General features: G+C 38.6%; 1 protein-coding gene across 2 annotated transcripts in view; it reads right to left on the bottom strand.

The window, feature by feature from the left end:
* EXOC5 (exocyst complex component 5) overlaps window positions 1-23,018 on the bottom strand; it is a 57,373-nt gene extending 34,355 nt beyond the window's left edge. For both annotated transcript variants that reach the window (XR_014242969.1, XM_082386537.1), the window contains exons 1-5: window positions 22,759-23,018; window positions 6,139-6,233; window positions 5,365-5,512; window positions 4,194-4,388; window positions 464-528 (exon numbers count right to left, since the gene is read on the bottom strand). Coding sequence is in view for 1 of the 2 variants with exons in the window: in XM_082386537.1 (XP_082242663.1) it covers window positions 464-528; window positions 4,194-4,388; window positions 5,365-5,512; window positions 6,139-6,233; window positions 22,759-22,785 (530 nt within the window). In the remaining variant the exon portion in view is untranslated. The remainder of the gene's footprint in view (window positions 1-463; window positions 529-4,193; window positions 4,389-5,364; window positions 5,513-6,138; window positions 6,234-22,758) is intronic.
* Between the last annotated feature and the right edge of the window lie 38 nt (window positions 23,019-23,056).

Here is a 23,056-nt window from a genome sequence, read left to right as displayed (position 1 = left end):
ATTGTATACAACAGTCTGTGTATCTGAATTTTTTAAGGAAATTTCATAGCTTTCACCAGCTTTTCAAAGGTGTCTAAGACCCCTAAAGGCTTAAGAATTCTCATGTAGACAGAAGAAGAAGGAACTCAAGAGCCCCATGTTTAAACTTTCTCTGTCCCCTTCTAGTCTGTTTATCAAAGTCCAGAAAAAAAGAAAATTCAAAATCTTACTCCAATTTCAAAATTCTCCATCAATTTTTTTCAAAAGAAAAACATAAGATTGAAATTATTTCAAGATATATCATTAAATTTAGTTGTTAAGATACCACATTTTTTTCAATCAGCTATTACATACTGTACCTGTACAAAGGCTGTCCTCAATAAGTTTTTGTTGAATTAATGAGCAAAATCATACAAGAAAAAGTACAATTTTATTCTATACACTATACCATATACTCAAATTAGCTCTTGAGAAATAAACTTGCCTATCAAAAGGTAACTCCTGGGCAATTAGGTGCAACTTCTGAATGATGTCTGCTGCCTCCTTTATCTATTAAAAAACAAAAGCAATAATTTAAAAAAAACCTTTATACATATCAAAAAATAATTTTATATTTAAAAATAGTAATATTCTTCTATGTATGCCCACAGACACTCACCCAAACAATTTTCTTTAAAAAACACAACAAATAAAATCTTATGAGCAACAGGAATACATCTGGGGTATCACCAATAATGAGTCAACAAAACATAAACATTTGTCATTATTGTACTGAAATCTTGTGATTTTATAATGCCACAATCCCTTCCCAATGAAACCTGCAGTTCAAGTTTACTCAGAAAAAATTCAAATCACTGATTGCTGAAAGCAAGTTTAAGTATCTTCTGAGTTTGTGAAACGATAAACAAGATTTATGAAAATAATTCAGATCATACTGCTGTATATATCCCATTTTAAGTGAAGAAAAAAACAACAAAATGCCTGTCATTTAATGAACATATCAAGTTATAAAACTTGTTATAAAAGCAAAGATTAAGTTTAATATGAAGTTTCTAGAATGGAAAATGGTACAGAAATGTTTGTACTTACTCAAGTTGTGGAACTAAAGGATTTAGGCAAGGGGTCCAAAATTCTTAAAATGCAGACATTTGTGCTTATTCACACTAATGTATAGGGGAGTTATATAATGTTTACTTTTTAAAACAAATTTCAAATAAGTATTGAGTTTTATTTTGGCACACCTTTAATTAAATGATTTTATGATCATTCACTTTCTCTTACACGAAAAAAAAAAAAGAGAGAGAGACTCATACAAACGTGAAGGAAGAGCTGAGAACATTAACACAGATCTTTCTGAGTACTCATGTGAAGTCTGGCAAGCAACTGTGGAAAACAAAAGCAGGACCAAATGATATTGTTGTTTTGCCCAACAATAGTGAATATAGATAGCATTTCTGCTTCAGTTATCTCTTCTCTCCTAGTCAGCATGTCACTGTCATTTTCAGTTACCAGATGCTCACTCTATTCTACTGAACATGGGCACAGATACCACTGCATTATCTCTTTTCACCATGCCATTTAGTTGTACTAGCAATGTCCACCCTTTTCTCCTCACCGATACTCCCTTCAGAAAGGACCTACATACATGTTTTATGTTCCTATCAGGAGTTTGTTCTTGTTGTCTTAAGAGATGCAAGTCCCCATTACGTAGTGTTTGAAAACTTCACTTAATATAGTAAGAAGTATAGCAGAGTAAATAACACTTGATTTTATGGAATTCCCACAGGTAATTATTTTATAAAAATTGTTTCAAGCGCAAGTAGCTCTTAAGGTCATCCATCAGTTGAAAAATACTATAAAAGTACAGAAGCTTTCAAAACCACAATCTAATAACTTGCTTACATATACTACTGATGTTAGGGTAAGGTGAGAGACCACCACTACTGATGTTAGGGTAAAGTGAGAGACCACCACAGGTTAAAGATAATCAGGGCCATCAGGCATTATCTACATGAAGAACATTAAGTTGTGATGCTAAGAGAAACAACTAACATACTTTGTAATGACAGAGGTAAGAGGGAATATATACTATGGCCATAAAATGGGTTTTTTTTCCCAGAGAAGAAAATTAGAAGATTCTGAGAAGCAAAGATTAAAAAAAAGCAAAAATGACTATGGAGCAACAAGAAAAAGGAAAAAGATGTGTTGTTATCTTTTCGCATTCTAGTTCCTTCCACAATCACACACCTCCCTAACTACATGGGTGATTTTCCTTTTCTTTCCATTGGGAAGGTGGCTGGCACACAGTGCAGAAATTGAGATAGTTAGAAGTTTATCTAATAATTAGCAATCTAATACCATATATGATGTTCCTAAGTGTAGTTAACTGTGATAGTACCAGGTCAGAAGTAATGATTCAACAGTAACCCAAAACTTATGGGAGATATGAGAGAAAAACAAGACAATTGGGAAAAGAGGACTAGAGTATAAGAAAAAAGGAACAAGATGAAAGAAAATGGGATATGGTAGGGAGTGAAGCAAAGGAGAGAAAATAAGAGGAAGTAGCATAAGCACTGTTAGCTCTACTTGCTCTTCAAAAATTACAGACAGCTAGTGACCAAGTGAATGAAGTAGCAAGAATATGAAGATTTTTTCTTCTTCTTTCAATCAAAATCTTAAAAACTAAGAGACAATAGTAATACCATGAACTACACAATTACTTGAGGATAATTAAAATGTTTAAAGAAAAGTGTAAAAAACATAATTTCATTATGCAAAACATTACAAGCAATACAAATCAGGGTAAAAATATGTGTAATCAGTCAATTTTAAAATATTTATTTTTCTCTAGATTCTAAATGGCTGCCTTGAGCTGCATCAAATAAACAGACCAACTCACACTGGGTAAAATATCTGCATTTTGTTTATAACATAAATATACTCTACAATCCAACAGGTATAATCCAAGGTAACCCAAGGTATAAGACTTGAATTATATACAATTTTATATATATACAAAAAAACATTTTTATATGTATAAATATGTACTTTTATAATACATTAGAAATATGTTTATATTTAGGAAACATAAAATAAAAGCATTCCATAAACTATCCTGAAAAACAGTTCAGTGTTCAAGCCGTGTTTGTGTGTGTGTGTGTGTGTGTGTGTGTGTGTGTATATTATTATATATAAAAATCATGTGAATATATAAAAACTAGATATTGCCAGTATTTTACAAGTGTTTAAGTATGATAATGTTCTTGATGTTAATCTTATCAGTTCTACTTTATATTACAAATATAATTCCTGAAACTCATTATTTAAAATACTGCCTTTTCTTTAGAGGAGTTATCTCTACATATGTAACCATTCCTTTCAAAGATCTCTAAAAATTATAAATTCTATACCCCTATATAGTTCCTACTCACAAAAAAATGTGTTGCTTAATTCAAAGTGAACTTCAGTCCTACTTAGTTTTTAAAATTCCACTATCTGAGATGTCCCATGGAGTACACTCAGAAAAATTCTGGAAGACTGTATTCAACATATTAGTGGACAACGTCACTATGTGCATATACCATCCATAAGAATGTCTATTTTTTCATGCATTTTGATTTTTTCCCCCGAGGGGAAGAAAGTGAGCTAAATAACCTCTTCCAAGATTGTACAGCAGCCAACACCATGCAACCTTAGACCAGGATTAAGTGACTAGTGCTACGAAAAAGATTAACATGAACAATTAATTCAGATTTTTCTATTCTCTTTGATCTAAACTATGCTTTAATTCTTTGTAAAAGATCTTTATTCAAGTAACAAAAACTAGAAGCTCTGAATTCCTTGCATAGAAAGATACTTCAGCTTGTCAATGATTTAGGTCAGACCACCCCTCACCCAATGGAATGTGACTATCAAATTCTGTTAATATTAAAAGTCAATTATGAAAAAGAAATATTTATTAAAATAGTTACCCCAACATTTCTAAACCATACAAATTTCATAAACAAAAATGCCAGGCAATCCAACTAAAAAGTTGAATATATATATACTTGATCAGCAATCTGTAGACAAGTGTACATTTCAGAATAAAGACTTTTAATAAGTCAGCTACTCAGTGACTTGAAGTCTGACTCTGGAAAGTAATAACTGTAGTTCATAATTAGGGCATTGTTATTAATGCTATAATTTGCTTTTATCCTTCTGACAGTGCTCACCTTTTCAGAATTTGTAAAAACGTCAGATTTCAATTCTCCATCTAGAAACTCATTAAAGTATTTCATCAATTTCTGAGCCTCTACTGCCCGTTGTCTGGGTGTGTTTACCCCCTCCAACTGGTCTCCAAGGTGACAGACCTTGGTTGCTACATAGCTGATGTGCTCATCTAGTTCTTGGAAATGTTGGAAGGCAACCTAGAAAAAATGTGAACAAGCATAAAATACAATCAGAGAACCCAGATTAACTACTAATACTATCATTATTACCAAGGGGAATCTGCATTAGAAGTATTTGGAATCTATCACCTGAACTACTTAAAAACACATTCTCTATCTTATGTAAATTACTGACTTTATTATTTTCTAACAGTTATACATGCTTAAGTGAAGGAATCTAAACATATGAAATCTGAGCAGCAATCAGCTTGCTAACCCCTGACACTAAAGGACAAACAGCCCCTGGGAGGCAGCGATGCTAAACATGCTCTTCTAGCTACATTTACAAAGGGCAATCAAGTTCCACATCAGGTCCAGGCTGTGAAAGAGGTTCAGAGGTTCCAGATTAAGTTTAGGGCCTAAGAATGGCTAAGAAGCTTGGCCTACTTACCCCAGAGTCAGTCTAGAGATCTAGTTTTACTCCCAAATGGACTGAGGAAGAGTTCTGCACATGCTTTTCCCAGTTACACCAGCATTCTCATTAGGGTATATACCTCATGACTTTTGTGAAGCTTCCCAGACCAGGTTTCCTCTAGGAAAAAACTCCATCCAGGCAATAGTTGGTCTGGTATTATTCTTTTGCTTTATGATTAAATGAGAATGCAAATAAATACCTAAATGTCCAAGCTAATCACGACCCCCTAAAAATAAAGGTCTACTGAATTATCATTCTTAAAAGTTTGCACTGTTAAAGAGGAAGCAAGGACCACACTGTAATGGATACCACCCCATCCTAAGAGAGTACTGTGATCCCAAACCAACACTCAGTAGGCAAGCAAGTGCACCCAGAGTGCCTGATAACAATTCATTAACATTTTATCCCATGAGATGGGAGCAGTATAAAGAAACCTCAACAATTACTATTGCACTAGATTTTTTTAAAAAACTGAAAACTGAAAGGAAATAAAGATATTAAAGCCTGTATAAACTATTCATTATTTAACTAAATGTTTACCTGATTGCTTTTCTGGAGCTCTTGTACCTTCTTGGCAAATTCCTTAGCTTCTTTCTGACACTGTTGCTCTAGTTTCTCTACTTTCCTTTGAATCCTTTCATCCATTATCTGGAGTTCTTGAATATGATTTACAAATTCTTCTAATAATCTAACAAAGGAAAATTAGAATATGTATCAATCCATCTATAACTGATCACTAGGAAGTGACCAGTTCACTTATAATTGTAAATAAAGTATTAGTGAGCATTCCTTGAGGTAAGGATGAACATGTTAATTTTCTCTTCAGCATCCTGTCAGGGATTATCTCTGACATAAATGAAAACCTCATAGGGAACCTCCATTAACCCCCAGAATTGAAACCAATTTTATAGAAATAGTTAAAAAGGTAAATCATACTATATAAAAATAATACTGTGCATTCCAGGGTATGGTGAATTTTTGTTCCCCCAATTTACACCGATACTTAAAACAACATATTCAACATGTTTTATTTTAGAGGTATAGCCAGCCATTTCTAATTTATTACTAAGTGGAGAAAATATTAAATTCTCATATGCAATAAAACCCCTTCCCCCATATCACTTAAGGTCTTTCTCTAAAATAAAAGAAACATAAAAGAAAAAAATAAATCTCAAACTTCTAATGCTTCTTCCTTTTATTGGCCAGTTGTTAACTCCCTTTACATGAATGTTGAAAGGAATTCCAACAGTCACCTCTATTCCAGACACAAATTTGGACTAGATTGCATCTATGAAAAAGAAATTTTTACTTCACCTTTTAGGATCAAAAGCTTCAGGTCCCCCTCTAGAGCCTCCTCCTGGGGTTCTCCATACAAGACGTTCAATATACTCATCTGCCACAAAAGGCTCCTAGTTTACAAAATAAATGTTCTTTTAAAAAGTTTCACAGACCATGACTTAATACTACTTACAAAAATGAAGCAGTTTATACCATGTGAGAACTTAAAATTAAATTACTAAACACATCTCTATTATTAAAATGTACAGGGTTTTTCAATTTAAAAAAATCTTCAATAAACAAATTACTTAATGAAAATCAGTATATTAAAATATTAAAGAGTATTATGAGCAGGAACATACCAAAGGAAAAATGAGCAAGGGACACAAACAATTTATAGAAGAAATACAAATGGCCAAGAAACATGAAATATATACAGCTTCACTAGTAATCAAATAAGGAAGGTCTAGTTATCACTTTTTTTTTCTTCTTTTTGCCTCACAAACTGACAAAGTTTTTCTTTTTCCTTAATTATAATATGGATACAGGAGAAGATAAGCTGAAATTCACTCTCATTATTGTTAGAAATGTTAAAAGGTACAGTATTTTTGGAGGACAGCAGGTAACATTTTGGTAACATCAAAGTACTACAAATGCTCATACCCTTTAACCCAGTAATTCTACTTATAAAATTCTAAGGGAAAAAGCAGATATGAACACAAAATTTTTGTATTATATATAACACTGAAAAATTATTACACAAATATTCAACAAAATCATTATTGAAAAATTAGAGTAAACTTACAGGATAAAACAATTATGTTCCTATTAAAATCATGTTGTAAAACAATTTAATGAAATCAGAAAAAAATGCTCATGTATAATATCTGATATTAAAAAAGCAGGACAGGACTTCCCTGGTGGCACCGTGGTTAAGAATCCGCCTGCCAATGCAGGGGACACAGGTTTGAGCCCTGGTCTGGGAAGATCCCACATGCCGCAGAACAACTAAGCCCGTGCGCCACAACTACTGAGCCTGTGCTCTAGAGCCCGCACGCCTAGAGCCCGTGATCCGCAACAAGAGAAGCCACCACAATGAGAAGCCTGCGCACCACAACGAAGAGTAGTCTCCGCTCGCCACAACTAGAGAAAGCCCACACGCACCAACAAAGACCCAACGCAGCCAAAAATTAAAAATAAATAAATAAATAAATATTTTAAAAATGAAAAAAATGAAAAAGCAGGGTAAAATTTTCTAAACTTTCCCAGAAAAAAAAGAATTATAAAAAAAGAATATCAGGGCTTCCCTGGTGGCACAGTGGTTGAGAATCTGCCTGCCAATGCGGGGGACACGGGTTCGAGCCCTGGCCTGGGAAGATCCCACATGCCGCGGAGCGACTAGGCCCGTAAGCCACAATTGCTGAGCCTGCGCATCTGGAGCCTGTGCTCCGCAACAAGAGAGGTCGCGATAGTGAGAGGCCTGCGCACCGCGATGAAGAGTGGCCCCCACTTGCCGCAACTAGAGAAAGCCCTCGCACAGAAACGAAGACCCAACACAGCCATAAATAAAATAAAGTTAAAAAAACAAAAAAACAAAAAAAACAAAAAAACAAACACTTTAAAAAAAAAAAAAAAGAATATCAGAGTAGAAGGCCCAATCAAGAAAATAAACATTCAAATGTTCACCATCGGCTGAGAATGCATTTTTTAGACTAATACACACTAATTTACATATTTTCCATATTACCCTCTTTCGTACAAATAGATATCATATATTGCCTCCCACTTAGCATGTAACTTAAACTGATAGCATTTACTGGCGATTCCAGTTTGAATTCTTATCCTCACCATCTACACCTTAGGCACAAGGAGCTATTCGTAGTTTCCCAAAGTTACTATTAAGTTTTATACAGCAGTGAAAACAGAGTGATTTAAATCTCAGCTCTGCTCAACACTGCTAGTCATCAGGGAAATGAAAATCAAAACCACAATGAGCTATCATCTCACACATGTCAGAATGGCTATCATCAAAAAGAACACAAATAACAAATGTTGGCCAGGATGCGGAGAAAAGGGAACCCTCCTACACTGTTGGTGGGAATGTAAATTGGTGCAGCCACTGTGGAAAACAGTATGGAGGTCTCTCAAAAAACTAAAAATAGAACTACCATATGTGGAGCAATTCCACAACTGAAAAAAAACAAAAACACTAATTTGTAACGATACATGCACCCCAGACTTCCCTGGTGGCGCAGTGGTTAAGAATCCACCTGCCAATGCAGGGGACACGGGTTCAAGCCCTGGTTCAGGAAGATCCCACATGCTGCAGAGCAACTAAGCCCATGTGCCACAACTACTGAAACCTGCGCACCTAGAGCCTGTACTCTGCAACAAGAGAAGCCACCGCAATGAGACGTCCGCACACCGCAACAAACATTAGCCCCCGCTTGCCACAGCTAGAGAAAACCCGCATATAGCAATGAAGACCCAACGCAGCCATAAATAAATAAATAGATAGATAAACACGTAAATTAAAAAAAAAAAGATACATGTACCCCAATGTTCACAGCAGCATTATTTATAATTGCCAAGATATGGAAGCAACCTAAACGTCCATCAACCGATGAATGGATAAAGAAGGTGTAGTATATAAATACAATGGAACACTACTCAGCCATAAAAAAGAATGAAATTTTGCCATTTGCAGCAACATGGATGGACTTGGAGGGCATTATGCTAAGTGAAATAAGTCAGACAGAGAAAGACACATACTGTATGAAATCACTTATATGTGGAATCTAAAAAATACAAGCTAATGACTATTACAAAAAAGAAGCAGACTCAGAGATATAGAGAACAAACTAGTGGTTACCAGTGGGGTGGAAGGGGGGCAATATAAGGGTGGGGGAGTGGGAGGCAGAAACTACTGGGTGTAAGATAGGCTACAAGGATGTATTGTACAATGCAGGAAATATATCCAATATTTTGTAATAACTAAAAAAATTAAAAATTCAGATTTATCCAGGTGCTGACATGTTTGAAGATTAAATCCTAAGGATGAGTTAGCTATGCTGCAAAGTAAAAATTCTGGCCCTATAATATACAATTAACTCATTTAGCGAACATATCATTTATATAATCATACCTGTAGTCTACCTCACTTCTCTTGAGACAAAGAGCTGACATGTCTAACAATTCTTAATTTACATATATAAATTGAGAAGCAATGACTCAAAGAAATTTATGTTTAGAGCTACTTAGAACTTTAGATAGTCTGATAAGCACATGAAATACTTCTAAATTATGATAAGATGGTGATGACAGCTGAGTTTTTAAAGTGTCTACTATGTACCAGATATGTGCCTAGCATTTTACAAACTTAATCTCATTTAATATGTACTTAACAAGTCCATGAGGTAGGTTCTATTAATGTTGATTCATTTTATACCTGGGAAATTATGTGATACAAAAAGGCTATTTAATCCAAGATCACATATGCTTATCTGATTTCAAAAGTTCAAGCCTTCACTTCTGGTAAAATAAAGAGTTTTTTTCTTTAAAAGGGGTTAAATTTATTTAGGAAGTAGCAGCTCTTCAAAAGTCCACAGTACTAAGGGTAAGCTGGGACAAAGTGAGAGAGTGGCATCGACATATATACACTACCAAACGTAAAATAGCTAGGGGGAAGCAGCCGCATAGCACAGGGAGATTAGCTTGGTGCTTTGTGACCACCTAGAGTGGTGGGATAGGGAGGGTGGGAGGGAGGGAAACGTAAGAGGGAAGAGATATGGGGATATATGTATATGTATAGCTGATTTACTCTGTTATAAAGCAGAAACTAACACACCATTGTAAAGCAATTATACTCCAATAAAGATGTTAAAAAAAAAAGTCCACAGTACTTTCATTAAATTATATAGTAATCGTGCTCCTTTTCCCTGTCATTTTTTACGCATAGATACTTGTGTAAATACAGTACTTAATAATCTTAGTTCTCATGTGTGGTTTTTTGTTGTTGTTTTTTTTTTGGCCACACCATGGGGCACGCGGGATCTTAGTTCCCAACCAGGGATCGAACCCATGCCCCCTGAGGTGAAGCACAGAGTCTTAACCACTGGACCACCAGGGAAGTCCCAGTTCTCATGTGTTATTAACTTCATTTATTAGTTATTGAGAGTAGTTTCAGTTTTCAATTCAACATGTTACACTGTTCATTAATCTCAACAAACCAGTTTTATTAAATTATATGTCAAAAAACTTACAAATCAACAAGTATTATTGACAGTGAAAAAAAAGCAAGCATTTTTTCATATGAAACATTTTCAATTTTCTCAAAATACAGTATTCCCTCATTCAACAAATATTAATTGAGAGCCTACTACATGCTACTCACTATTCTAAATATTCTTAAGGGCAGGAGAAAAATCTCTGCTCCACTGGATTTCAGGGAGGAGAGTAACAGACAAATGAGCAGATACATGAAAATGTAGTAAGAACTATGAAGAAAGCTAAACAGGATACAGACGGATGGATAAGAGTGGAATTATTTTTAGTAGAAGTGATCAGGCAATGCCTCTCTAAGAAAGTAAATTTTGGGCTTCCCTGGTGGCACAGTGGTTAAGAATCCGCCTGCCAGTACAAGGGACATGGGTTCGAGCCCTGGTCCGGGAAGACCCCACATGCCGCGGAGCAACTAAGCCCGTGTGCCACAACTATTGAGCCTGTGCTCTAGAGCCCGTGAGCCACAACTACTGAAGCCTGTGTGCCACAACTACTGAAGCGCACGCGCCTAGAGCCCGTGCTCCACAAGAGAAGCCACTGCAATGAGAAGCCCACACACCATAACAAAGAGTAGCCCCCGCTCGCCGCAACTAGAGAAAGCTCGCATGTAGCACCGAAGACCCAAAGCAGCCACAAATAAATAAATAAATAAATATTTTTTTAAAAAAGTAAATTCTGAACAAAGAACTAAATGCAGCTAAGGAATAAGTCATCTGGGGAAGGAATGCTCCAAATACAGGGAACAAACTTAGTATGCAAGTAATGACAAGAGGCCAGTGTGACTAGAGCACAGTGAGTGAAGTGGAGAATAGTTGTAGATGAGACCAAGAGAGGTAGTGAGAATCCACAGCTTGTACTAAGGTCTTGAAGGATGTACTATAACATATTCCCCATTATCGCCTGAAGAAAAGGCCAGGTTCCCAGGAGGAAGGACTCTGCAATATGCTGGCAAATATATGCAGTAATGAATCTACTATTCCTTCCCCCAAAAGCAGTTACAACAATTTACTTGAGTAACTATATACTAGGGAAAGGGAATACTCAAACTTTTTGAGGTCTGTTGTATACAGGGTCCTAGCTCACATTCTTGATTGACTCAAAGCACCATGGACTCAAGAGACATATGGGAGGAGGACATATGGGAGCCAAGTAATAAACACATTCCTAGCCAAAGTCAAGCTCACCATCGGTCTAATGGGCCATTAGCCCAACTAGTGGCCATTTCCCCAGTTTGCAAACCTTTAATAGGAACAGACACACCTGATGGCCAATGCAACTTCCACACTGAGTCCTTGGTTTATAGAGTAGGAACTATTATGGTGGGGAAGTCCAAGTAAAAGTCTCTGAAATTACCCCTCCCTACTCAATGTAGTAACCAAGTGGAATGGCAAAAATTAGTGCCACTCTTAAAGCTCTAAAGCAAGAATCAGCAAATTTTTTCATAAAGGACTAGATAGTATTTTAGGCTTGAGAGCCAGAGTCTTTGTTAAAACCATTCAACTCTGCCTATGTAATACAAATGTAACCATAGGCAACACATAAACAAATGGTCTAGCTATATATCAATAAAACTTTAAAAACAGGCAGGTATCCCATGGGCTGTAAATTTGCCAACCCCCATCTAAAGGATGCAGGGGTAATGTTACCCATCATTTTCTCATTTAATTCATCAGTCTGGGTTTTGCAGAAACCACACAAATCCTGGAGGACGACTACCTCAATAATCAACCAAAAAGTAGCCCCAGTTACATCTGCCGTGCCACATGCGGTTGCAACCTCCGAGCCTCATGCTATATGGTCAATGATTTAGCTGATACATTCTTTTCTATCCCTACTAGCAAAGAGGATCAGACAGTTCATGGTCACATAGAACTGACAACAGTGTACATTTACAGTTTTGCTTCAAGGCTATGTGAACTCTCCTACCCTCTATTATAACATGATCTGTACTGTATGGACATTCTGCAGAACATCTTACTGATTCCTCATATGAACTGACATCATGCTAATTGGGCCAAATGAGCAAGAACTGGCTCGCACACTGGAGAAGCTTGGTAAGACACACGTGCTCCAGAGACTGAGACATATACTCTATAAAGATCCACGGGCACAGTGTATCAATAAAATGTTTAAGGTAGACAGGGGAGGCTGGGACATCGCATCCAAAGTAAAGGACAAACTATGGTACCTTGCACCTCCACCACAAGGAAGGACACATAACACCTGGTAGGCCTTTTCAGCTTCTGGAGCCAACATATTCCACACCCACTCTGGCACATATTTCAGGTAACACAAAAACAGAAAAGGGATCTGTGGAAGAGGGGGCCATACAACCTAGCAGACCCAATAGTATTAAAGAAATCGGCATTTACTAAAGTATTAAAGTAATCAGTGCCAAGAAACAATGTCATGTGAAGTTATAGCAAGCTCCAGTGGGATAATCACAACACAGATCCCTGGATTGTGAAGCAAGATCATGCCATTTGCAGCAGAATTACACATCTTTTGAGGAACAACTCCTAGTATGCTTCTGGACCCTGGCAGAGAAGGTACACCTGACCACAGGACACGAAGTGACCGTGCATCCAGAATTATAACATGAGGTGTGTTCTAACAGACTCCCCAAGTGGACCTAGGAACTATCCATCATAAGACGGAAGCAGTAAATCCAGGATCAAACATGAACAGAACCACAAAGCAAACTGCATAAGCAGGTAGCCCAAACTCCCATGTCTTCCACTACTATTGCACTAGCATCCTTCCCTCAGTTCACATGTATGGCCTTATGGGAATCTCTTACAACCAGATGACAGAGAAGGAAATAGCATGAGCTTGGTTTATGAAGAGTTGGCTAAGCATGTGGGTGCCAAATGAAAATGGACAGCAGCTGCAATTACAACCTCCCTCAACCGTGGCCTTGAAACTCAGTGGCAAGAAAAAAAAAAAATCCTCCCAAAAGGCAAAGCTTTGGGAAATACACCTGGTCATCCTCTTGGATGGACAGAAAACTGACCTGCAATTAGAATATATATGGACTCACAGACAACTGCAAAGGGCCTGGCTATCAGAGGAAAAAGACTGGAAGAAAGAGAACAGGAAAGTCTGGGGTACAGGCATGTGAATGGATACATGAGACTGGGCATGAAGTATGAAGATCTTAGTACCACATGTTAATATCCACAAGAAGACTTCAACCAAGTAGACAAGATGACTCTGCCAGCTGACACCAGCCAGCCTCTGCCCAGCATTAGCATATTGCGCACATGAACAGAGAGAACACAGTACAGAGATATGGCCCCAACAGCACGAGGTCTTACTTAGCAAGGCTGATCCATCTAGTGTCAAAGCCAAAGATCTAGCTTAAGCGTGACAGAGACCAACTCTGAGCCCCTAAAACAGCCTCATCCTTCAAGTAGGCTAATCAGCCATGTGGTAGCAAGTTGACTACACTGGGCTCTTTCCACGCTGGAAGAGTAATTCATTCTAACAGGAATAGAAACATTCCAAATTGAGTTTGCCTATCCTCAGAGGAAGTGTTTGTTCTCCTGGCACAGGATCTCATATATCAGACCATGGGACCCATTTAACAGCAAAGGGGGTGACCATGGGATCAACTGGTCATATCATAAACCATACCACCCAGAAGCTGCCAGTCTGATAGAGCACTGAAAGAGCCTGTTGAAGGTATAACTGAACTACCAGTTCAGAGACAATACTCTATAAAGATGGAGCGCTACCCGCCAAGATGCAGTATACATTCTGAATTTAAAACCTTTACATGATGCTGTGTCCCCAACAGGAAAAACACATGAGCCTGGGAACAAGGAGTAAAATCAGAAGTGGCCCTGCTCATCATGACTCCCAATTTGTTCTTGCTATTCCTGCAATTCTAAGGTCTACAGGGTTAGAGGTCTTAATCTCCAAAGGGGGAATACTTTTGTATGGGAACATAATAAGAGTCCCAATAAACTATAACTGCAAGTGCTGCCTGGGCATTTGGCTGCTTTTATCCAGGGAATAAAAAACAAGAAGAGGAGTGACCATCTTTGGCAGGGCAACTGACATCATCAGAGGGAGGCAGGGTGGCTACTATACAGAGGGGGCAGGGAACAATATGTTTGACACACAGATCTCCTTGTAAGGATCTTGTGATACTCCCTTGACCAATTCTGAAAGTACATGGACAAGCGTGCAACCCGGCCTAAGAAGAGTATGGTAACCAGTTAAGCCACCAAAAGCAGCAGACATACTAGCTGAAGGTGAGGGGGAGTTAGAACGGAGAGTAAAAAATGGAAAGTGATTATCAGTTGCAACCTGAGACCACATGCAACAGCAGGGGCCATAGTTCATCCCACTAACCACCTTCTAATTTTCCTCCAGGATAAGAACCGCAACTGGAGTCTAGAGGAGCTACCCCCCAAATGTATGTGAAGACACGGAGTCTAGTGGCACAGGGGTGGTCTGCGGTGGACACGTGTCATCCAGATCTCCCTTCAAGAAGGGTCTTGCTCTAGCTGCTAGCAGTGCTGTCAGCACAGAACCTTCACCTGGCAGTATTTTCAGGGATCCTCTCAGCTGCAGAGAGCCACTTCACTCAATGTCACACTTTTCTCAATGTGGTCTATATCCAATGACTAAATAAGACGGGGATATAAAGGCCTGACCACTTTGGTAAAAAGCAGGACAACTCTGATAGGTAATTTTAGTTCCAGATCTTCCCATAGGGATCATCACCACTGTCACTGGGCCAGCATTGTACCGCTACTTCTCCTAAGGCCCAATCTTGCTTCTTTACCCTATCCTTTCACATGTATTTATCCCAAGGGTACTTTCTAATAAATATTCTGCACACTAAACTCTGTCTCAAAGTCTGCTTCTCTGAGAAAACCTGCAACACTGTACTAGTCTAGTCAAGAGATGCTAATGACTCAGATGAAAAGTGGCAGTAGAGGGGGTACTGTGATGTGGCCCAGTTCATGACATTTTTAAAGACTGTACTCATACAAAGTGCTGATGAATTGGATGTGGGGAGAAATTTTAAAAGGGAATCATGATTACTCATAGAGGTCTGCAGCCTGAACAACTGTATGAATGGTAAGTGGTGCCATTTAGTGAGACTGGGGAAAGAGATGGAAAAGGGAGTAGGGATGTAAGAGTTCTATTCTGCATATGATATGTTGAAGATGCCAATTAGATATACAAGTGAATATGCAGAGCACAGAGTCAGAAAAATAAGTTTGTATTACAGGGAAGAAACTGGCGCTAGACATAATCTTAGAGTTATTTAAAACCTCAGAACAGGATGAGCTCATCTAGGAAGAAGAAGGGCATGGCAACATGTGGAGATAGAAGGAGGAAAGGGATCCAACAAAAGACAAAGTAAGGGGGACCAGTAAAGGAGGAGGAATACTTAGGAGACAACAGCATCCTGGAAGCAAAGTTCAGGTTTCATCTTCAGAAGCAATCAAATTATCAACAAGAGTTAAAATAAATCAGCTACTCATTCCAATGGAATGGAAGTTCCAAAAAAGCAAAAAACAAAACAAAACCTTTGTTGCTTATAAAACCAAATAAATCCCAATAATTTACTTTCTAATACTTAGCATTGCTGCAAAGGCATTTACAATGAGAAAAAGATAGTCAAATTAGCAAATTCTCCAAGACCTCCAAATGACCAAGTCCTCCTAAGAGGATTCTCAAAGATACCTGTAAACAATTACCCCAAAAATCTTTTAGAATTTCGTGAACCTGACAAAGGTATATCTTAATCTCTATTTTTCTGTAGTAATTAAAAGCAAACGTCCAAAACAAAAACAAAAATCTACGTATGTACTACAAAGATACTATCATATTAAATTCAACTTTACATAATTGATTACTGTGTTGATCTCTTAAACTGATTTCCTATTCTTTACAAATGCTACCAATTGTAATAAAAACCTGGGGTTTGTGGTCATTTCTATTAAAAATTAAGACCTCAAGCCCTTGGACAGGAACATAAATCCCTAATTTAACATTGTTTCCTTGAGAAAATCCAATCAAACGTTTATATTTTCTTACAGTAGCTTTCCGAAAAATAGATCCAATAAAATATGTTACAGCCACCCACAAACTCAAAGAACCTATAATATTTTTGCTTGCTTGGATTAAAAAATAAGGCTCAGAGGATTTCAGAGAGAAGTATTTGTGTCCTATTAAACCAACTAACAGGTGGGTTCAAGTACTTCCTATATAAGGGGCTTTTCTTAAATTCATTGTGCAGACCACTGCCAAACTAATCTTTAAAACACTATTCCCTTTTAGTCAGAAACTTCCCTATGCAATTCCTAAACTATTAAGTTTACACTCTTAAGTCTGCCCTTTAAGTTCTTATATTGCACTACCTAACCAAATTTCTTTGCACCCCAAAATGAACAGGTACACTACCAGCAGCCTCCTCTAGTCTTATTTTCAAACCCATGCTACTTCTGCTTCCTTACCCGTGACCAGGTAACTCAACCCACAAGGATACTTATGGGGAAAGGGTTCTTTCCCTAGATGATCTCCACTGATTTTTTCACTCTTAACCCCTATGAGGCTTAAAAATTCAAATGCCAACACAAAACAATATATTACTGCCATTTTGTCATTTATTGTTTTATAGTAACATTTGTAAGTTTTTCTCTTCTCCACACTTAAATTGAAAGCAAAGGCAGGATTTGTCATACACTTCTCTAGCTTTCCAGCTGTGGTCAACAGAACAATGTTGAGCACACCATAGATGCACAATAAATCAAACCACTTGTTATCGGGGCCATGGCCAAATCCCCTGCACAGGATCTTGAAAATCAAGACTTGCTTCATAGATCCAAAACCAAAAAGGCAGGACCACCACCTTCCACTCCAGAAATAAAAAATAGGCATTCTATGGTGTTATAAATCCAAGATTCTACCAGAAACCAAATATGAACTTTATGCAATTCTGGCACTGGAACTAAATGAATTTTATCACATTTGGCTCTCCTTTTTAACCACATTTGATTTGATTTTCATGAGACAACGTGTTTCATGGTGGATTTAAATGAATTACATTTACTGAATATTGATTCTTTTGAAAAGCACTACAAACGTTTCATTTCGTTTCAGACTGGCAAAATGGGATTCATCCTACCCATGGAAAGGTAGAAAGAAAGCACACACAAGACAACTAAGGGACTAAGTGATAAGCGTACTAGGAGCATCTTCTGTTCCAGTGGTCTTCAACCGTGGTTCCTGACACAGACCTCCTAAAACTCTTGTAATTTCCTGAGTGACAAAGGTGATAGGAGTGGTTTACACACAACTCCTAAATCCCTTGGAATCTCCTGGGTAATAGGAGCATCTTTTGTCCTACTGAAGCAACTCTTGGTGGGCTCCTGTATGGGGACTGGTCACCAGAAAGATAAGCATGATTAGAAGCCTGGAACTTTCAGCCTCACCCCTTATACTCTGGGAAGGGGAGAAGGGCTAGAGATGAGTTAATGATTATCCCTACATGATGAGACATCCATAAAAATCCCTGAAGTGTGGGGTTCAGAGAGCTTCCAGGTTGCTGAACACATCAAGGTGCTGGAAGGGTGGCAGCACCCAAGAGAATGGAAGTGCTGCACTCCTTCCCCACATCTTGTCTTATGTACCTCTTCCATCTGGTTGTTCCTGAGTTTTATCTTTTTATAATAAACCAGTAATCTAGTTAGTAAACTGTTTTCCTGAGTTTTGTGAGCCATTCTAGCAAATTACTGAATCTCTAAGAGGGGGTCATGAGACCCTCCAATTTATAGCTGTCAGTCAGAAACACAGGTGACAACCTGAACTGCAACTGGTATCTGAAGCGGGGGCATTTCTGTGGGACTGAGCCCTTAACTTGTGGGATCTGATGCTAACTCCAGGTAGACAGTATCAGAATTACAGTGAATTGTAGGACACCCAGTCAGTGTCTATTGGAAAACTGAATTGAATTCTTGTGGAAGAAAATCCCCACACATCTGGTGTCAGAAGGGAAGTAATATTGAGAGTAGTGGTAGAAAGAGTTCTTTTTTTTTTTTCTTTGACTCCCCCAACTAGATTTTTAACTCAAACCATCTTTTAACTCCAGTACCTGGAAGGATTTCTGGCCTAGGGTAGGTAAGGTAAGGTAAGCTAAATGTTTACTGAATAAATACATTTTCTCATATACATGATACTGTAATTGGTGGCGAGGTTCCACAAACACTTGTTTAATAGCTAATATGTCTAAAACAAGTAGCATTTCAGCACCCTGAAGGTAAAGGAGTGGTCCTTACTTGTATATATCATGTTCATTAAACATATTTAACTAGTTAATTGAACAACAGAATAAGTCTTTTTCAATAAGTCTGTTTAAATAGCTTTTGTTACTTAGTTTGTAAATCTAAGAGACATAAATATGTTTTTACACAAACGTGTTCTTAGCTATTCAAATTCTAAGCTGGAAGTCAAATAGCCATTGTCACCACAGTCAAATTACATGACCTCAAACACTACTATCAAGGCATCTACGTTTACAAGAAAGAAAAAAAAAAAATCAAATTCCTAATCCTGGCATTTAGGACCTCTACAATTAAACCCCAATTACCTTACATGGCACTCCTCTTCTTCATGCATGCTATCTTTCAGCTAAAATGAACTCTTCCCTTGTCTCTGGGGTCTACAGTTACCTCCCTTTATATCTTGACTTTTATCGTCTTGTCTGCTTTATATATATATATAGTTATATATCTATCTTCTCTCCCCTTATTTAACAGTAAGGGTGAGTTCTATATACAATTCAACATTTTCCAAAGTATGTTCCATAGAATTCACAAAATTAACAGTAGAAAGTAAAACAGTCTCATGGTTAAAAAAGTTTGGGAAATGAACTTCTTAGAATACTTAACATACTAAGGTATACTGTAAATCTCTAATGAAACAAAGCATGCCCATACCCTTGGGCTCTGAACCATTTGGGTTTTTTGCAGCACATCTCATAGGATTAATATGTATACAGCACACCCTTTGAGACATGCAGCCTCATTAACTTAGTAGGTACTCAACAAATATTTGTTGAATGAATGGGTAACGGACCCTACGTAACAAAGAACTTTCCCATAAAGGTAGCTTGCCCAAGCAGAAGAATAGCCATTGTCTCCAGAAGAATGACAGGAGAGAAAAATAGCAAGTGAGAAGGGAGTACAATGTTCTCAGTAGTGCAGTGAAAAGAGAGGAATACTTACGACAACAAAGAAAAAATTTACTATCCCCGCCACTTTTTATATGCAGAGGACATAATCCAAACCACATAGGAATTCCTGTTTAGAATGTCCAACCTGAGGTGATCATTTAGAAACACTGCAGACAGAACTTTTAAACCATTTCTGTCAACTGAGGAAATATCCTGTAGTTTGATTTTGTTGTATGAAGGTGTTTATGTTAAAAAGGAAGTCTCACAGGACCAATAAGAAGATTTTAAAAGAAATAGGATTAACACTTACGAAATTTCATGGATTCAAAACATAATTTTGTATTGAGTTAACTTCTTTTTCAATGTGAAAAAATTAAAACACAATTCAGTTTATTGGTGCATTAAAGCCAGGATGCAAAAACTAAATATCCTTGACTACATCCTGACCTCTGTTTTCCACAGTTCTCCAGCTGTGACTAAGAAAGGGAAGCAAGAGAAAAAGCACTCCCTGACTTGTCCTACAACCTAGGTCCTAAGGCAAAAGCAACAGGAAATGGCGGTGACAAACGAAGTTTGGTTTTTGTTTTCTTTTTTTCCTTCTCCCTCTAAAGCAAAGAGACCAACTTTTCACTTAGGGATGAAAACTTATTCAAGAGTAGAATCCACTGTAGGGATGAAAAGATAAATACACTTCTTAATCATGACTACTAACCTTTAATTGTAATTAAGGTAATATGCTTTTTTAAAAAATTTATTTATTTATTTATTTATTTATTTTTGGCTGCCTTGGGTCTTTGTTGTTGCGCACGGGCTTTCTCTAGCTGCGGTGCGTGGGGGCTACTCTTTGTTGCAGTGCACGGGCTTCTCATTGCGGTGGCTTCTCTTGTTGCGGAGCACAGGCTCTAGGCACGCAGGCTTCAGTAGTTGCGGCACGCAGGCTCAGTAGTTGTGGTGCATGGGCTTAGTTGCTCCGCTGCATGTGAGATCTTCCCGGACCAGGGCTCGAACCCGTGTCTCCTGCATTGGCAGGCAGATTCTCAACCACTGCACTACCAGGGAAGTCCCTAAGGTAATATGCTTTTAATTTTGATGAAACAACAAACTACATATGGTCAGGAAAGAGAAAGTCACATGCGTTAAGATCCATAAGCATGTTCAAGGTCGTTCTATGAACACTGTAGACACAGGACTAGTCTGTCTCTATCATCACTGGTAAGTGAATATTACCTGCTATCATAACTGGAGTCACTGAGTTAACTTAAACCCTAATTTAGTTTAACTACTTTACTAAATGGCAAGACCCTAGAAAGCTAAATATACTACAGATATTTCTCTACCTCCTCTCCTTCCCCCATGGTGGGGGCAGGGGGAAGAAATCAAATATATTTTCAAGGAAGTATACGTGGACTCATGGGATCAAACATTTAAAGAAAAAAAAGACAACTGGGAATGTCAAGCAGGATTCATAAGCCCAAAGGTTAATGCCTTCTGAACTGTATGACAAAATAACAGTTTTCTATTAATAGCTGGCTGGTTTCATATTTCATTATATTAAAGACTTAAAGTTCATAAATTGTTTTCTACCTTTATAAAAATGTGAAAATAAAACAAGGAACTACAGAACTATTTAGTATCTTGCTCAGGAACACACAGTAAAAGCTTGTAGCAAAAAGAATGTCTCCCTGCTCCTGTGTCAATCAATAAACAGATGGCACAATTTTGGAGTTAGAGTACTTAATGTAATAATATATCCCTACACTTAAATCTGAGGAAATGTAATTAATATTTCCCAATTCTTTCTTATAATTATATTCCTTCACTCATAAATTACTATTTTATTACAACTTATTACAAAAATGGCATATACTATTCCTCAATAAATGCATTATCTATCCAAAAGCTGACAGAAACCCAAAACATAGTTAGCTAAGAAATGAAAAGTTCCCAGTTGTTATAGAAACTGTGGCATTCAAATTTTAAGCCAAAAAAACAAACAAAAAACCCCACAAAACCTGCTGAATCTCACGCAGAAAAAAGGATCCAATTTTCACTTATGGAGAAATTATCTATTGTCAACTGCAGTCTTCTTAATTATTTCTTACACTTTTTATTATTCAATATGAAACACAAGCACACATCAAAAAGGTTCTTCCTTCCCCTTCCTTCACATCTCAGTTTTCATTTCTGTCACAAAAGAAGATCCCCTACACGTTGTTAGGTGGTCTAATTAGAATTTTCCTATTCTATTATCTCAAGCATCACAGCTTCTCACACTGGATTTCCCTAAACTGAATTTTAAGTTTTAGAGACTGAAAACGGTCCAAGAAACACATTAGAATCTCACTGTCTCACGCGTTAAGGACTCTTTTTTTTTTTTTTTACATCTTTATTGGAGTATAATTGCTTTACAATGGTGTGTTCGTTTCTGCTGTATAACAAAGTGAATCAGCTATACGTATACATATATCCCCATATCCCCTTCCTCTTGCGTCTCCCTCCCACCCTCCCTATCCCACCCCTCTAGGTGGTCACAAAGCACCGAGTTGAGGGGGGGTTATAATACACTTCAATTCCTCAAGACCCGAACACAAATGTTAATTTTAGTTTTGACTTCCTTCAGTCGGAAGGGTTTAGTAGGCCTTTATCGTCGTAAAAAATACTACAGCCTTTTCAAATGGAAGAGTAAATGCTAGGCAAGTGAGCGCCGCTTCTAACACTGGCTAACGGAGTCATTACTCAACCACGAGAAGCGCCTAGTCGTCCCAATCTCAAGGGGTGGCCCTAGAATATCACGCGGGGATCCAGGCGACAAGACGGGGCTCGCCAGACCTGGGTCAGGCTCCTCTTTCCGCGCCCCAAGTCAGCCCTTCCCACTCTCATCCCGAGTTCATCTTCCAACGCCCAAACCCTGAGGCTCCCTTCCAGCCGTGCGGACAAAACCAACGCTCCTCCGTTGGGAGTCCGGGCTTGCTCCCCTGCCCACCTCCCCACCCCGGTCCCCAAGCCACCCCTCCCCCTTTCACGCTCCGCCCGCGCCGACACGGGAGCCACCACCCCACCCCTTGCCACCTTCCTTCCCCAGGGCTGCTCCCGAAGCCGCGAACGCCCGCTCCTCTGCCCGCCCACCTCGCTGCTTGCACCCCGGGCCTGCCACTCCCTGAAGAGCTGCGGGGACCCACCTCGAAGAGCTCGGCCGTCGTGGCCATCCCGGCCGGCTGAGAGGCTCGCCTCGCACTGGATGCCGTCTCTCCTTCACATGCTGCGCCTCAGCGGCGCCGCGCACAGGTCTCCGCTCGGCTCGCCAGCTCCGGCTCCCGGCTGCCGCGGGCCGCCCCGCTGCCCACAGAGCCCAGGCGGGGCGGGAAAGCGGCCATGAAGCAAAGCCGAAGACGCCTGTCAGCTGCCTCCCGGCGCCGCCCGCGCCGCTCCCATTGTCACCGCCTCGTACGCCGGAAGTGGAGCTGCGCGCGCCCGGGT

The sequence above is a fragment of the Balaenoptera borealis genome, assembly GCF_965194805.1.
Source record: "Balaenoptera borealis genome assembly, chromosome: 3".
NCBI classification, from domain to species: Eukaryota; Metazoa; Chordata; class Mammalia; order Artiodactyla; family Balaenopteridae; genus Balaenoptera; species Balaenoptera borealis.
Note: the sequence above shows the minus strand (reverse complement) of the source record. Positions and strands in the feature narration are given on the sequence as shown.